A 15,080-nucleotide genomic window follows, 5' to 3' on the forward strand; every position below is an offset into this window, starting at 1 on the left:
GCTGGAAGCCAGATTCTGGATTAGTGGTGCTGGTAGAGCACAGATGATCAGGCAGCATCCAAAGTGCAGCGAAATCGACGTTTCGGGCAAAAACCTTTCATCAAGAATAAAGGCAGTGAGCCTGAAGCGTGGAGAGATAAGCTGGAGGAGGCTATCTCTCCACGCTTCAGGCTCACTGCCTTTATTCCTAATGAAGGGCTTTTGCCCAAAACATCGATTTCGCTGCACTTTGGATACTGCCTGAACTGCTGTGCTCTACCAGCACCACTAATCCAGAACACCAGATTATATTCCAACAAGTTTATTTGGAAGCACTAGTTTTTGGAGCGTGGCTCCTTCATGAAGGAGCAAAGGATTTCTGCATTCATCATCAGGGTACACAGAAGGGTGGTTTACAATTCACTAACAAGCTTCATATGGGACAATAAAATCATCAGTAACTGCCATAAAAAATCCATCTAGTTTGTCATGAAGGAGCAGAACTCCAAAAACTAGTGTTTCCAAATAAAACTTTTGGACTATCACCTGGTATTGTGTCACATTTTCCCGAAACAGTCCCATTTAACACCATTGGTGCAAACCAGAGAACTATTAGGTGAGCCATATACTATTGTTTAAAAAGAAAGTTCTCACCATCAGTTGTCTGGCTGATTCTTCCTCACTGTCTAATCTAGCTGCGATTTGACGACAGAAACTATTATACTGGCGATCGCTGAATGGTGCCCTTTCATAACCATCCAGTTCAAGATGCCTTGCTAGAGAGTGGACTAAAGAATCGCGTTTTTTGATGTTCTCCTGCTGCCGATCTGCCTGGAGCTGAAGTCGTCCTAAACACAAGGAAAATGAAGGAGAATCAGACATATTCAAAATATCATTTACTTACAGGAGTAAAGTCATGCAACTCTTTGCAAGTCACTGCATTGATTGAGAACTTACTAACAGGCACATTTTTCAAGCATCTATAATTAAAATGAACAGTAATCAGAACATTAATTCTCGATTTCCTTCCTCTGCCACCTCATATATGGAAGAGATGATGATTTAGTGGTAATGTCACTTGACTAGTAATCCAGAGGCTCCAAGGCTAATGCTCTGGGGACACGGATTCAAATCCCACCACAGACTAGTTTTTAAAATTCCCACCAGCTGCTAAATTTATATTTTTAAATTATTTGTTCACGAGATGGGAGTGCAGGCAGTTTTTGCATGTAAGGGACAATAACATCATCAGTAATTGCCATTAAAGATCCATCTAGTTTGTCAATGTCCTTTGAGAGAGAAATCTACCATCTTTAAGTGGTCTGGTCTACATGGTGAGTCCAGACCCACAATAATGTGGTTGACTCCCAACTTCCCTATGAAGCATAAAGGTAACTTCGGATGCGCAACAAACCTCACTTCCAATATCTGTGTCTCAGGAAAGAACAAGTAAAGAAACAGGCAATATATCAACTAACAATCATTTAAATACGTGCACAAGATTGCAACTAATTACTGGTTTGATTTCGACAATGCACAAACCACTATTGTACTTTTATACAGGAGTTGTCAATTGTCCTATTTTCCAATTGAGACAGTCAGAAATACAACTAGAGTTCCTATTATAACAAAGGATTTCTGCGGTCCACATCAGGGAAGACAAAAGGATGGTTTGCAATTCACTAGCAAGCTTATGTCAATGATACAAAAAGTGAAACAGTAAAATGTGCAAAACTAACTATTGGAGGTAATCAATAATGTGTACGCATATCCAGAATAAGTTTACTGTAGAATTTGTAAAATTGAGACATTATGTGCAAACTACAAAAGTGAAAATGACTTTTCTGGTACCCTGTTCAACCAGCATCTCTGACTTCTGGCGGTTGAGTTTCTGGCATCTCAGGTTTACCCGATCAAGTTCACGCTGACGATCAGTCAGTAGTCTCTCTTTTTCAATCACAGTCCTCTGGTGATTGAGGTACTTGTCCCGAAGCTGCTCATCAGTTCCCTGGAAAAGCTGAAATTCAAGACAAATGTAACAGATCATTATTAAATGTGAGAATTCCTTTACTGGAGAGGAGTTTTACAACTTCAATGTGGAAAACTCTTGTTCCAACTTTAAAGTGCGTGCAATATCCAGAAGGATAGTAAGACAGTGATGTGTATATATTTGGATTCTTTTTTAGAATTTATCGTCACGTGTACTTGAGAGCAAGAATACATTGAAAAGTGTATAATGCCACCAGACATGGTGCCATCTTAGGTGCCTAGGTAACAAAAACAGCTTATGTACAAAGTATAAGAAAAACGTGAGTTAAAAAGTTCAGCATTACTTCACAGAATAGTAGAAAAGTAAAGAAATTGAAGTCGTCTGTGATTTAAACTAGGAAAATAAAGGAATAAGTTTAAAGTTCAACAGATTTGAAGAGTCTTCTGACCAGGTTGGGAGCTGCCGAGTGACCAAAGCGGGGATAGAAGAAGAGCAAAAAGGGGGGGACAAAACAGAAGGAGTGGAGGAGCTCTGCATGCACACAAACCATTTGTACAAAGGACATTGCATAAGATCTTCAGGACAGATCAGAGCTCCTCTGAAGAGTCAGTTAGGGGAGGGAAAAACATGAAGGTGTACAGGGAGCAAGAGCTGACTAACAAATTACAACGTTCAAAGAAACAGCATAGAATGACACACAGTGTTAATTCAAACAGGATCATGCATTTTACAAAATTTCTATAGCCAGTCTTTAACTTCCAAGTTTGCTGCATCCTCATTCAGTGTTCCTAGTGAGAGTGGCCTCTGTAGTGGATATATTCAAAATAAAATTTGTTATCAGTACAGATTATTTATTTCTTTCATAGTAAACATTTCAGTCATCTAATATGGATTTCCCTCAACCGGAACCTGTGCTTTTGACAGTCCAGGCTCATGGATCTTAAACTGCCTGATACAATATAGATTCCTCAAAAGCTACATAAATCCTTCAACAGTACAATATATTTGCAGGTAAGTACTATAGAGAGAAAACACAGTAATTGACAATGATTACAGATAGTTACTGCACAATGTAGGTCACAAAAGGCCATTCAGACCAAAGGCTTCAAACTAACCTCGCTGAATGGACCACATGGAGGCAGTTTCCTTTTGTTTTAAGGGTAACTACAGATGGACACCAAACACCCTGGTTTTGAGAATGATGTTACGGAATCACAGAATTCTACAATACAGAAAGCGGCCATTCAGCCCATCATTTCTCCAGCGATCCTATGAAGTGCATCCCATGCAGCCACCACCCATTTATAGAGATGTGCAGCAAAGAAACAAACCCTTCGGTCCAACTCGTCCAAGCTGACCAGATATCTTCTGCAAACATTTAGCCCATATCTGTCAAAATCCTTCCTAGTTATATACCCATTTATATGCCTTTTAAATGTTGTGACTGTACCAGCCTCCGCCACTTTATCTGGCAGTTTGCTCCATACACACACCACCCTCTGCAATAAAATGTTGCCCCTTGGGTCTTTTAAATTTTTCCCCTCTCACCTTAAACTGATGTCCTCGAGTTCTGGATTCTCACAATCCAGGGAAAAGACCTTGGCTAATCACCCTATCCAGGTCCCTCATGATTTTAGAAATCACCCCCCCCGGCCTCTGATGCTCCAGGGTAAACAGCCCCAGCCTGTTCAGCCTCTCCCTGTAGCTCACATCCTCCAACCCTGGTAACATGCTTGTAAATCTTTTCTGAACCCTTTCAAGTTTCACAACATCCTTCCGTTAGGAGGGAGACCAGAATCACACAAAATATTCCAAAAGTGGCCTAACCAATGTCCTGTATACACGCAACATGACCTCCCAACTCCTGTACTCAATACTCTAATAATAAAAAAGAAATCATACCAAAAGCCTTCTACACTATCCTATCTATCAGCGACTCCACTTTCGAGGAACTATGAACGTGCACTCCAAGGTCTCTTTGTTCAGCAACACTCCCCAGGACCATACTCTGAAGCGCACAAGTCCAATCCCAATTTGCCTTCCCAAAATGCAGCACCTCATATTTATCCAAATTAAACTGCATCTGCCATTCCTCAGCTATTGGCTCATCTGATCAAGATCCTATTGTACTCTGAGTCAACCTTCTTCACTGTCCACTACACCTCCAAATTTGGTGTCATCTGCAAACTTACTAACCATACCTCCTATGCTCATATCTAAATTTAATTCACCTAGCTTGTAATTCCCTTTATACTACAGGGCATCTTACCATGGCAAAGCCACCTAACCTATGTATCTTTGGATATAGCAGGAAAGCAGAGACCCAAAGGAAACCCATGGGAGACGCGACGGAGTGGTTGGGGGTGGTGGGGAACATGCATACACCATACAGTCAACCAAGGCTAGATTCAAACCTGGTTTCCTGGTGCTGATGCAGCAGTGCTGACCATTGAGCCACCGTGTTCTCAAGAGCTAACTTTTAAAAAGCCGACCTCTGCACTTTTTCACCCGTTCACAGCATGACTCCTCACTTTTTCATACCCCAAGGCTATCTAGCTTCTCCTGAAATGCATCTATGCAAGTCACTTCAACTAGCCTTATTGATAATATAGTGACAGTGATAAAGTTCGTCATCAGAAGCTCTTCAAATTTTGCTGGTGTAATTCAATTTCAGTCTCTGCTTAAGCAGCAAAGAACGGTTTTACTGCTGCAGCAAACAGACCTACTCCTGGCTTCTCCTTAATATTCATGCCAGTAATCTTGAGTGTGCAGGTTAAAGTATTCAGATGAGGAGAAGCACCATGATCAATAGGCTGGGACTTCCCTCCCTGGAGCATGGGAAGTTGAGGATGAGCTGATAGAGGTTTATAAAATCATGAGTGGCATAGATAAGGTGAATAGCCAAGGTTTCTTTCCTAGGGTTGGTGAGTTCAAATCCTCGGGGCATGTTTTTAAGGCGAGACTGGAAAAATTTAAAAGGGATCTGAGGGACATTTTCAACAGAGGGTTGCTCAGATGTGGACTGAACCACCATTTGATGCAGGTACAGTTACAACATTCCAAAGACATCTAAATACGTACATGAAAAGGAAATATTTGGCGGCATATGGGCCAAACGCAGGCAAGTGAGACTGATTTAGTTTGGGAAATTGGTCAGCATGGATCAGTTGAACTGAAGGTCTATTCTGTTCTATAACACTGGGAAACATTATCATGTGTTGTAATTTTAACCACTTCGTAATGGTGGACCAGAAGGTGGTGGTGGTGATGGAGGTGGTGGTAGGAGAGGTGAAGCTAACAGACATCTTCAAAAAGTGAAACAAGGTAGTCCTTCTCAATCAAAAAAAGCAATTTAATTGCTTCATGGCATCCATGTAATGTGATCTTATAATCAATTATATCAATCTAACCTTAAGTAATTTAACCCAGCATCAAACCTAGATATGAACTAAGTATTTCAACCACAAATAAAACACTTAGCAAGGCAATTATTTTATAAAGGTCTTATGTTTCTATCCAGATGAATAATACCCTTCTCTTTTTACACCCAACAGTGCCGATTAAGTTAAAAACTATTCGAAATGCAATTATTTCACACCAGATATAGATCTAACTAGAGTTTTCACATCATGTAACAGTGCTATTCCTATTCAAGGAAACAGTTTCAAGGAATAGTACTGTTATATGATGTGAAAAATCTACTTTGATCTATATCTGATGTGAAATTATTGCACCGCAATTAAACTCTCATGCATTCAATCTTGCAAGAAATGCAAATACTGACATGGTCCAATAAGCGCCTAATGTTCCCTTTTAAATATCAGGTGAATGTCGAACAAGTCCCACTGCACATAAATCATTTATTATACACATTGTTAATCTACCTATAGCCTCCTGCACACAAAAATACTGTTCTACTTTGTTTAGTGTGTAACACACAAACAGATCAGTTCAGTTGCCCCCTCACCAGTAAACACAGCAGAAATGCGTGCTATAAATGTTGACACTTATAACAGCGCGGTTTTGTGCATTTTTAGACACAGCAAACATTTTTCAGCCACACTGTTTCCGATTAGCAGAGACAGTTCTGCACTTTTTGTCAGATACCGCTGGTTAAAACGGCCTCACAAGTAAAATGGTGGCTTTTCTTAGCAAATCACAGTGCCCTTGATAAACAAAACAATGCTTCAAGAATCTGTAGAATTTCCGAACAAAAATTTTATTTTCATCTCTTTGGCCAAGATTCTCTCTACAAAATTGGTCAGTACAGAGCCAGATTCATAGATGTTCAATTTATTGGAGGGTGATCTTGGCCCAAGGAGGGCATCCTCCTGAAAAGACAACAACCTCCCCTCCCATTTCTTCCTTACTTGCTTTTCAATCACAGGGTTCAAACACAGTCAAGAGGACAGCAAAGTGCTCCCTGCCCCTCCTTGTTCCGTCATGTCTCCTTGATGAGCTGGCCCACAATCCCAGCAGTATCGGCCAACAGGTTCTGGGTTCAGCTACCCGCATTTTAAATCAATAATCGATAACTAACTGAGCCTTCCAACAATCCGACTTACTCATGTTTCTTACAACAAGGTGGGCAGCATGTTCACAGAAAACATATTTTGGAAATGTTGGGGTTTGGAGCTCTCAGGGCACCACCCACACATCTGCTTCTCATTGCTTGGTCTCTAAAACACCATACCCCATCCCCCCCAGGCTGCCTGATCCCTTCCAGCCCTACAAAAGGCTCTGTATTCTTGGCTCTGACATCCATCCACACTTCTTGCTCAAACTGCTCACAGTCCCAGTGGCAACCACCGCCCAGCTTTGATGCTGTTGGGACTATTCGAGTTTGAGCTGGCAGCCAATCAGATTGGGTGGTAGCTCTTAGGGATGAGACTTGCTCTCACTGATTGGCAGACAAAACCAGCTCTGTCCTCCCCACACCACACCAGGAAGAACAAGCCCAGGAAACTGGTTGAATTCAAACATACTTGGGACGATTTTCTTCCTTACAATGAAAGTCAACAGAATATCGGTGCTTTTTTTTTTAAAAAACAGAACAGGAACAAACCTGCTCCATTTTCTCCTCCAGTTCATGGTTGTCCTCCTCCATTTGTTTTCTCCTGCTTTCAAGGGCTTTGATGTCATTGTCAAGCTTCATCACTTTACCCAGGTTCTGGTCAATTTGAGACAAGTGTTCCTGCAAAAGCCAACAGTCCAGTTCACATCAAAGCAATTAAAACAAGGCCATTATATGTCATATCCAACCAAAGCACTGGTTGTTTAAATCAACCCACTTGGGCATGCAGTAATGTTCACTTTTGAGATCGTACCTAGATCTTCTCAATTAAAATATAGAACAAAAGAATGAACTGATTCAGGATGGTATGGTGGGGGGGAGGGGAGTGTTGGGGGTGTGGGGGGGGGGGAGGAGGGAGCTGTTTGAAGGGTTGGTACAAATCGATGAGCCAAATGGCCTCTATTTATACTGTAGTGAGTCTGTGGTTTGAAACACTTTTCAGGCAGGTGGGTCATGAACCTGGATCTTCTGGTCCAGTGGTAGGGATATTACCTCTATGCCGTGAGAGCCCTTAGCCAATGGAATTACCTACAATAATTGGAAAGGAACCACCAGAGATCCTATAGGTACAGTAGTGCGATGATTACACAGCTAGGCTCGTCATCAACAAGGACATAATTAAAACTGGGTAAAATTGCCCCAAGAATACACTCCGCTAATTGGCAAGGTTGCGCCTGATCTTCCACCCTAATTCTATTTCCAACCTCATCCCCAAGTGCAAGAAATCAGATTTGAATAAATGTACTAATCTTAGTCTAATGTGATCAACAACCGAAAATCCCCAGCCCTCTGCAAGAAGGGAATTCTAAAGATCCATAATTCTATGAGTAAAGAGATTTCTCCTCACTCCTCAATGTTAATAACATGTTAATTATGTTATTAAAAGGACATACACAAGTGATTAAGTACCTTGAATACATGAAAGGTGAGACTTCTCTTCATTGGTTGTGTATTGGTTTGTCTCAAAACAGTATGGAGAGAGACTTCTAGGTCCCTGGGAGTGTTGGTTAGGCAACTGACGGGCATTTATAATGAAGTGTAACATTAGAAGAATTCAGTAATACCCTCAATAAACATCAACCTTCATTAACTTTAAAGCTACAACATGCAAGGAAAGACTTATTTTCCTGGACACCACAATATTTAAATTTGTACTCAACAGGTGTAAGTTAGAAACAGGCTTTTTTGCAAAATAGTTATGCCATTTAGACACATGCTTCTAAATATAAAACCTGATCACTATACACAACCTACCCAAACTGAGATCACAACTAATATATTTCCATCAAATGTATAAAAAAGTTGCAAGATTTTAAACCATGTGGTTACTATTCTTTATCCTGTACCTTCAATTTCAATACCAATTTTAAATTTAAGCAATTAATAGCCATGATGTTCATTGTAATAGCATCCAATTTCTTTTTTCCATCATAGTAGCTCTCAAACACTTGCAACTTTAAAATAAAGATTCTACATTAATATGCAAGGAATTCATTAATCTATAGTTTGAGATTCCCGTCACCCTATATCTCCACTTTTCTCTCTTTTGTACACATCGGGTCTCTCTTTTGTACACATCAGGTCTCTCTTGAAAAGTGTTTTAATCATTTTGCAAATGAAAGGAAGGAAAAACAGGTTGGGTGAGTAATCCTGGAATACTCTTGTACACTCAAGTAGCTGGCTAAAAAATTACTAATATAGACAGACTTTACAGCATTGATGGCCTGACTGTGCAATACATTACCGCATACACAGTTGTGCACAGCATGGTGACACTGGGACTGATTTGGTGCTTCTGCCAAATTAAAGCTCAGTTAAAGAAGCATCAAGTACATCACCATTGGTGTACGAACCATTGTCAAAAGCCTGCTGAAACTCCTCTATGCTCAAGGCAGTGAGGATTTAGAAAGGAAACCAAAATAGTGTGATTGTGTAATGAAGGAGGAGTGAAAATTGAGTATTTTGCCCATCAAGTCTATCCTTTCACTACAGTAACTACTCAGCCTGGCATAAAATATTTTGAACACGTTCAGTTTTTTATATTCCACAAAGTTGGTGGGAAATGTATTCCATGCTTTGTCATTTGCTTGGCTCAGGAATCAATAGCATTGTAGAAGGATTAATTATTCAAAGGAGAAATATTAGTGATAATTAGCTATGAATTATCAAAAATAAATACAATCATTGCATATAGTACCTCTTTTGGCGAACATGTTTTAACCAAAAGAGAGCTAGTTTACATTTCATAGCACCAAAATGAATCAAGCTCATCACATTTTCTTTTAAAACCAAAATTTTAGAAGTGGAATGTGTTTCTTTCCTTACACTTTTTAAAAGGTGTAGCTGGACTTAGTGTACACGGGTGAGGAAAAAATGCATCCAACTGCACGGAGCCTAATGACGCCTCTTAAATGCATTCTCAAAAAGGCATATGTGCAGCTTACAGCCTTTGTAGTGTAAGTAAAACTGTTAACTCAAGGCAAGCTATTAGCACATTGAATACAACAGGGTCAGGTGCTCAGTAGTAGCAGGTGTAGCAACTACAAGATGCGAAAATCCACCAAAGCCTTTGTAACTGCACCTTTCAAACTCACAACCATCACTATCTGGAAGGACAAAGGCAGCAGATATCAAAACAGAAAGTAGTGGAGAAACTCAGCATCTGTGGAGACAGACAGCGAGTCAACGTTTTGAATCAGACATTGTCTCCACTTCAGAACTGTGGGGGTGGACTGGAAAATAGCAAATTTTATGTTGCCAGACAAAGAGGGAACAGCAGCGAGTGGAACAGATTGTGAGCCTAGAGGAGTTACAACAGACTTCTAACAATGGTTAGTTCAGTTGATTAATGCACCAACGGTGATGTACCTGATGCTTCCTTGGCTGAGCGCCAATTTGGCAGAAGCAGCAAATCAAACCCAGTGCCACAACGCTCCAGATGGATACAAGACAAACAGGAGTGCTCATAGTGGTGAAGGAATGATAGAGATGTAAAATGGGGGTAGATCAGGATCTGAAAAATAGGAAACGCTGACAGCAAAGTCAACAAGACCCAAACAAGAAAGAGTGAAGGTGTGGTGTGTGTTTGTATGGGTGGAACAGGGTAGAAAAGTACAGAAGTACAAGAAAAATACGATTTCATCTGGGGCCCTGGGCAATTAAAAGGGAAGAGCTGAGGGCTCTGTCCACCATGGTGGGTGGGGAATGGTGACAGAGACAGAGAAACTAGGAGAATGGAATGGAATGGAATTGAATCCAATCTTGCAGGAAGCAGGATGTGAGGAAGTGGGTCAGTGTAACTGTTTCCATGGTCATAGAAACGACATCAAGTACAAGGGAACACTACCAGCTCACATTCCCATCCAAGACTGTCACTACCCAGACTTGGAAATATGTTGCCTTTCCATAGTGGTACTGGGTCCAAATTCAGAAATTTCCTCCTAATATGCATGCACCCACATCAAATATATTGCGGCAACTGAGGAAGGTAGCTCACTACGAGCATCTCACAGACAACAAACGCTAGCACAGCCTACACTCCGTGAATGCATTAGAAACACCTTGTGTGACGACGGTATGCCTTCAAGCAGTGTATTTCATCCTTTACTTTAAATGAAGAAAAGGTTGAGAGAAAAGTAACAGGCACTCTGCTCATAGCCAACAAACAGCTTGTGAAACCTTGTTTTTTTTAAAAATGATAACAGAAACAGTCTGAATAGGTGAGTCAAGCTCCCACAGAACTAGGATTGTTAACTTTAGCTCTCTACAATTGCTAGGGTCTTGAAACTAGATGTGAAACTCTTACTTCTCTCTCTCTCTGTTACAGCTAAAAGCTGCTAGAATTGCATATCAGACAATCTATTTTATTGAATTTGCCTTTGCCAAGGGTGTGTTTATGGGATGTTACTGTATTGGAACTGTTGATTGGTAGTATATTGTTAAGCAGATCCATACAGTTACAGTTAAGCCAATTATTTTCTTTTCTGTTTTGTCTGTATTTTAAATGTAGTGTAAATATAAAGCATGCTTGGATCAAGTAGAGTAGTTGGAGCAATTGAATTCATCTGGATTACAACACCTTACAATAAGAAAAAGTTGGGTCTAGGCTCTCTGAACATATTTTGAGGGGGTTGGTCTAGTCCACAACACTAAGAAATAAAAAGTACAGTGCTAATCCCATTGTTGCACCCCATTTGCTACACTGCACCATTCAACTTGAATAATAATTTCACTGATTTTTGCAGTTTAAGTTCAAATAAATAACAGGAGCATTTTTCAATGACGCCTGAATGCAATATTGTTCATTTGAGGTGAACTGGAAATTCAGATGCAGCTAATCATTCTTCTAATTGACAAATAGAAAATGAATGATGGGCACCGTTCCTGGTAATATAAATTCAATACATGCGCAAAAAGTATGCACAATGATGTGAATATTGTAGTGCATTCGTTCAAAGAAAGTGAAAAAGTGAAAAGCAATGTTCAAGCATTTATTTGACCATTAAGAGTTCTTTATTTCCTTGGTTACTGAATAAGGGTAAATATAAACATGTGAAGGGCATTACTTGTATGTGTTGTGTATATAAAGAGATATTTTACACTAAAATTAATGCAAATGTTATTGCTGACACACAATACTGACACACCAGCCAATTCCAACCACTGGAAAACAATGTATAAGTGTGGAATGTTTCTTTTTAGCTGGAAAGGCATGATACTACTGGTGACACAGTACTTTCACCAGTGTAACTGGTGTTCAACTCCAAGTGACATCTAAAATGGAGCCTAACTGTCTTTGTGATTAAATCCAAAAAATTCTCCCACTACCACGAGTTCCAGCTAAAGCCTCCATCCAAATTTCAAATCTGAAATTCAAATTTCAGAAAGATAAAGAACCTACAGTAGAAATATGTCTCTATGCTAAACTTAAAGCCAGTGTTAATGCTCCTTACTATGGGGCAGGGTTTGGAACTCATAACAATTGGGATTGATGGTTCAGTATCATAAGTGCTGGCAGGGAAACAGAAAAACCAATTGATAAACTGGTTCCAGTAGCTGCATCAGCACCAACCAGCTCAGTTGGCTGGTTTGTGATGCAGAGTGATGCCAACAGCAGGAGTTTAATTCCCGCAGTGAATGAGGTTACCGTGAAATACTCTCCTTCTCAACCTCTCTCCTCCTTCTTGAAGTATGGTGACCCTCAGGTTAAACCACCATCTCTCTCTAATGAGACTGAAGTGCTACGGTTCCATTGGCCAAAGGCAACTTTACTAAAGTGTTTAGGCTACTGCAGCTGAGCCCTGTTACTAGGAGATGCTGCTAAATTTGAAAGGCATGATTTGGAGATGCTGGTGTTGGACTGGGGTGTACAAAGTTCAAAATTAACAACACCAGGTTATAGTCAAACAGGTTTAAACCTGTATGACTATAATCTAGTGTTGTGTAATTTTTAAGTTTGAAAGGGGTCTCCCATTGTCATGAAGAATTTGGCCACAATTCCAAAAGGCCTGAAAAATGAATTTTAGAGTGCAGCGTTGCACACCAGCAGCTTTAGATTACAACAAAACTCAACGAATGCTAAAATGATGAACATTTTATAGCCTCTCCCCCGATAAACATCAAACTTGTCGTATTTAACTTGCACACTTTCAGCATGAAATAGCCTGACATGTTTGCTTTCTGTGGCCCTTTTGCATTTTACAGTTAAATTTGATTTCAATCTCTTCGAAAGGTGTGAAGTTGTGGTGGGTGCAGTCTAAAGCAAGTTGGATGATCAAAGTTGTGACAATGGCTTACTTACTGTCGAAAGCACTCCGATGCTGTGGCATTTTGAACAGCGCTGACATGGCCTGCTTTTAAAGTGCCTCACTGCTCTCCAAAGTGGGTCATTCATTAATGTTTCAGTTCTCATTTGAATGGGGAAGAAGAAGCACTAAAGAGGTGTCATTTTCTGTGACCTGAGATCAGTTGCAACCTGCCAGCGTGAACCACATGAATGATCTAACTGAATCATCCACCAGGAAGCTTCGTCTTCCCAAATGAAGGAAACTTTCACATGGATACCATGGACAAGTTGCAGCATTCAATCAGCCACAAAGGAAGCTACCTGCTGCACCTTCAATAGACATTGGAACTGCCAGCTGAGGGAGTGATGGTGTCATCACTACTGTGAAAATAGACTAAGATTAGATTACTTACAGTATGGAAACAAGTCCACACCGACCCGCCGAAGCGCACCCACCCAGACCCATTCCCCTACGTTTACCCCTGCACCTAACACTACGGGCAATTTAGTGTGGCCAATTCATCTAACCTGCACATTTTTGGACTGTGGGAGGAAACCGGAGCACCCGGAGGCGGGAATTGAACCTGAGTCTCTGGCGCTGTGAGGCAGCAGTGCTAACCACTGTGCCACCGTGCCGCCCACTATTAATGTTCAACTTTCATCATTTGACCTGAGATCTTCATGGACTAAAAATGGTTTTAAAGAGGATACTGTTACCTAAAATGGCAGCTGAGATCACCTGACAGCCTCAAGCAACCCACATGGAGTATATGAAACCAGTTGCCTCAGACAATTACTACCAGAGGCATCGAAACTCAGAGGTGTCAAACAATTTGCAGTTCTTGTTTTCCCCAAACTTGTATGATAACTGATCATAAAGAGATGAAATGTTGTTTACAACTATCCAGCTTGAAATGAAACAAGCAATCAAATCAAAATCCAGAAAGGAGCAGGATATTAAAGGGAACCTATAAACAAACAGGAACAAAAAGAAACATTGACTGATAACAGGAGAAAGTGAGGACTGCAGATGCTGGAGATCAGAGCTGAAAATGTGTTGCTGGAAAAGCGCAGCAGGTCAGGCAGCATCCAAAGAGCAGGAGAATCGACGTTTCGGGCATGAGCCCTTCTTCAGGAATGCTCATTCCTGAAGAAGGGCTCATGCCCGAAACGTCGATTCTCCTGCTCTTTGGATGCTGCCTGACCTGCTGCGCTTTTCCAGCAACACATTTTCAGCATTGACTGATAACAGCAAAGAAACTGAAAAGCTCTTCTTTCTCACCATCTCTCTCTAACACGGGCACACAATCTCCTTCAAACTCAGAGACTTACTGATGAAAGACAACTCAGAACAATTCACTGAGAAATCCAGAACATGCAGCTTCACCATTACGGAAGAAACAAGGCAGCAGTGCAACATTTACATTTGGGCATTTTCATTATCGCAATTCAAAGGTCTTTAATAAAAAAGGGGGACTGAAATGGTCTTTGCCTTCCTTGATGTATCAGGCCACTTGCCTCTTTCTTTCAGAGTTTGTCACCTGTATCTGTACGTGTTTCTTTTGGCTCTTACAACTTGATTCTCTTTCACAATTAAGTCAGAATTAACTCTACTTCATTGTTGATCTGCCTCACAATGAATTTTAACTGTAGTGTGATAGCCAGATGCTTTGAAAATGGGATATTTGTTGCAACTGACAGATTGTGGGTTAACACAAGAGGGGAGATGTGGTACCCACCTCAATGAATGGGAATAACAGGAACAGATGCTAAGTCAGTGTACATGCTGCTGTAATTCCCATTCCCAGCTTTCTAGAGACCAGCAATGGGAACCCTACGTAGTATTGACTGTGAATTAATGTACCGCGTGACAGTATTCCACACTTCTGCTACCTGTTGGGTTCATTATAATTTTATGGCTTGTCTATACTCTGTATTCTGTAGTATTCTTCATAAGAAACTGTCATGTCAAGGCTGGACTGAAAAACAATGGGTTAGCTTCACTGATAACAATATCAGTTCATCAACTGTCGGAACAGGAAAGAGAAAGCAATCACATTGGAAAAGCAAATATTAGGCACGTGGGCCACAAACAAACAAAACCTCAATATGGATCAATTCAGCAACACAAGCATAGGGCATTTGTTGTAGCTTATGAAACATCTAACCAATGTTCCCTCCAGTTAGTTTTCACAGATCTCGGAGGTCCAAGCGTGGCAGCCATGTCTGGAAGCAGAAACTAACACGCAGGT

At 40.7% G+C, this 15,080-nt stretch overlaps 1 protein-coding gene across 5 annotated transcripts in view; it reads right to left on the reverse strand.

Annotated features, from left to right (window-relative positions):
- Window positions 1-15,080, reverse strand: part of rad50 (RAD50 homolog, double strand break repair protein) — a 157,656-nt gene that overhangs the window by 105,622 nt on the left and 36,954 nt on the right. For all 5 annotated transcript variants that reach the window (XM_060837367.1, XM_060837364.1, XM_060837365.1 and 2 more), the window contains 3 exons: window positions 7,035-7,163; window positions 1,831-1,996; window positions 634-827 (listed from right to left, as the gene is read on the reverse strand). In XM_060837367.1, coding sequence (XP_060693350.1) covers window positions 634-827; window positions 1,831-1,996; window positions 7,035-7,163 — 489 coding nt within the window. The remainder of the gene's footprint in view (window positions 1-633; window positions 828-1,830; window positions 1,997-7,034; window positions 7,164-15,080) is intronic.

This window comes from Hemiscyllium ocellatum, chromosome 16 (assembly GCF_020745735.1).
Source record: "Hemiscyllium ocellatum isolate sHemOce1 chromosome 16, sHemOce1.pat.X.cur, whole genome shotgun sequence".
NCBI classification, from domain to species: Eukaryota; Metazoa; Chordata; class Chondrichthyes; order Orectolobiformes; family Hemiscylliidae; genus Hemiscyllium; species Hemiscyllium ocellatum.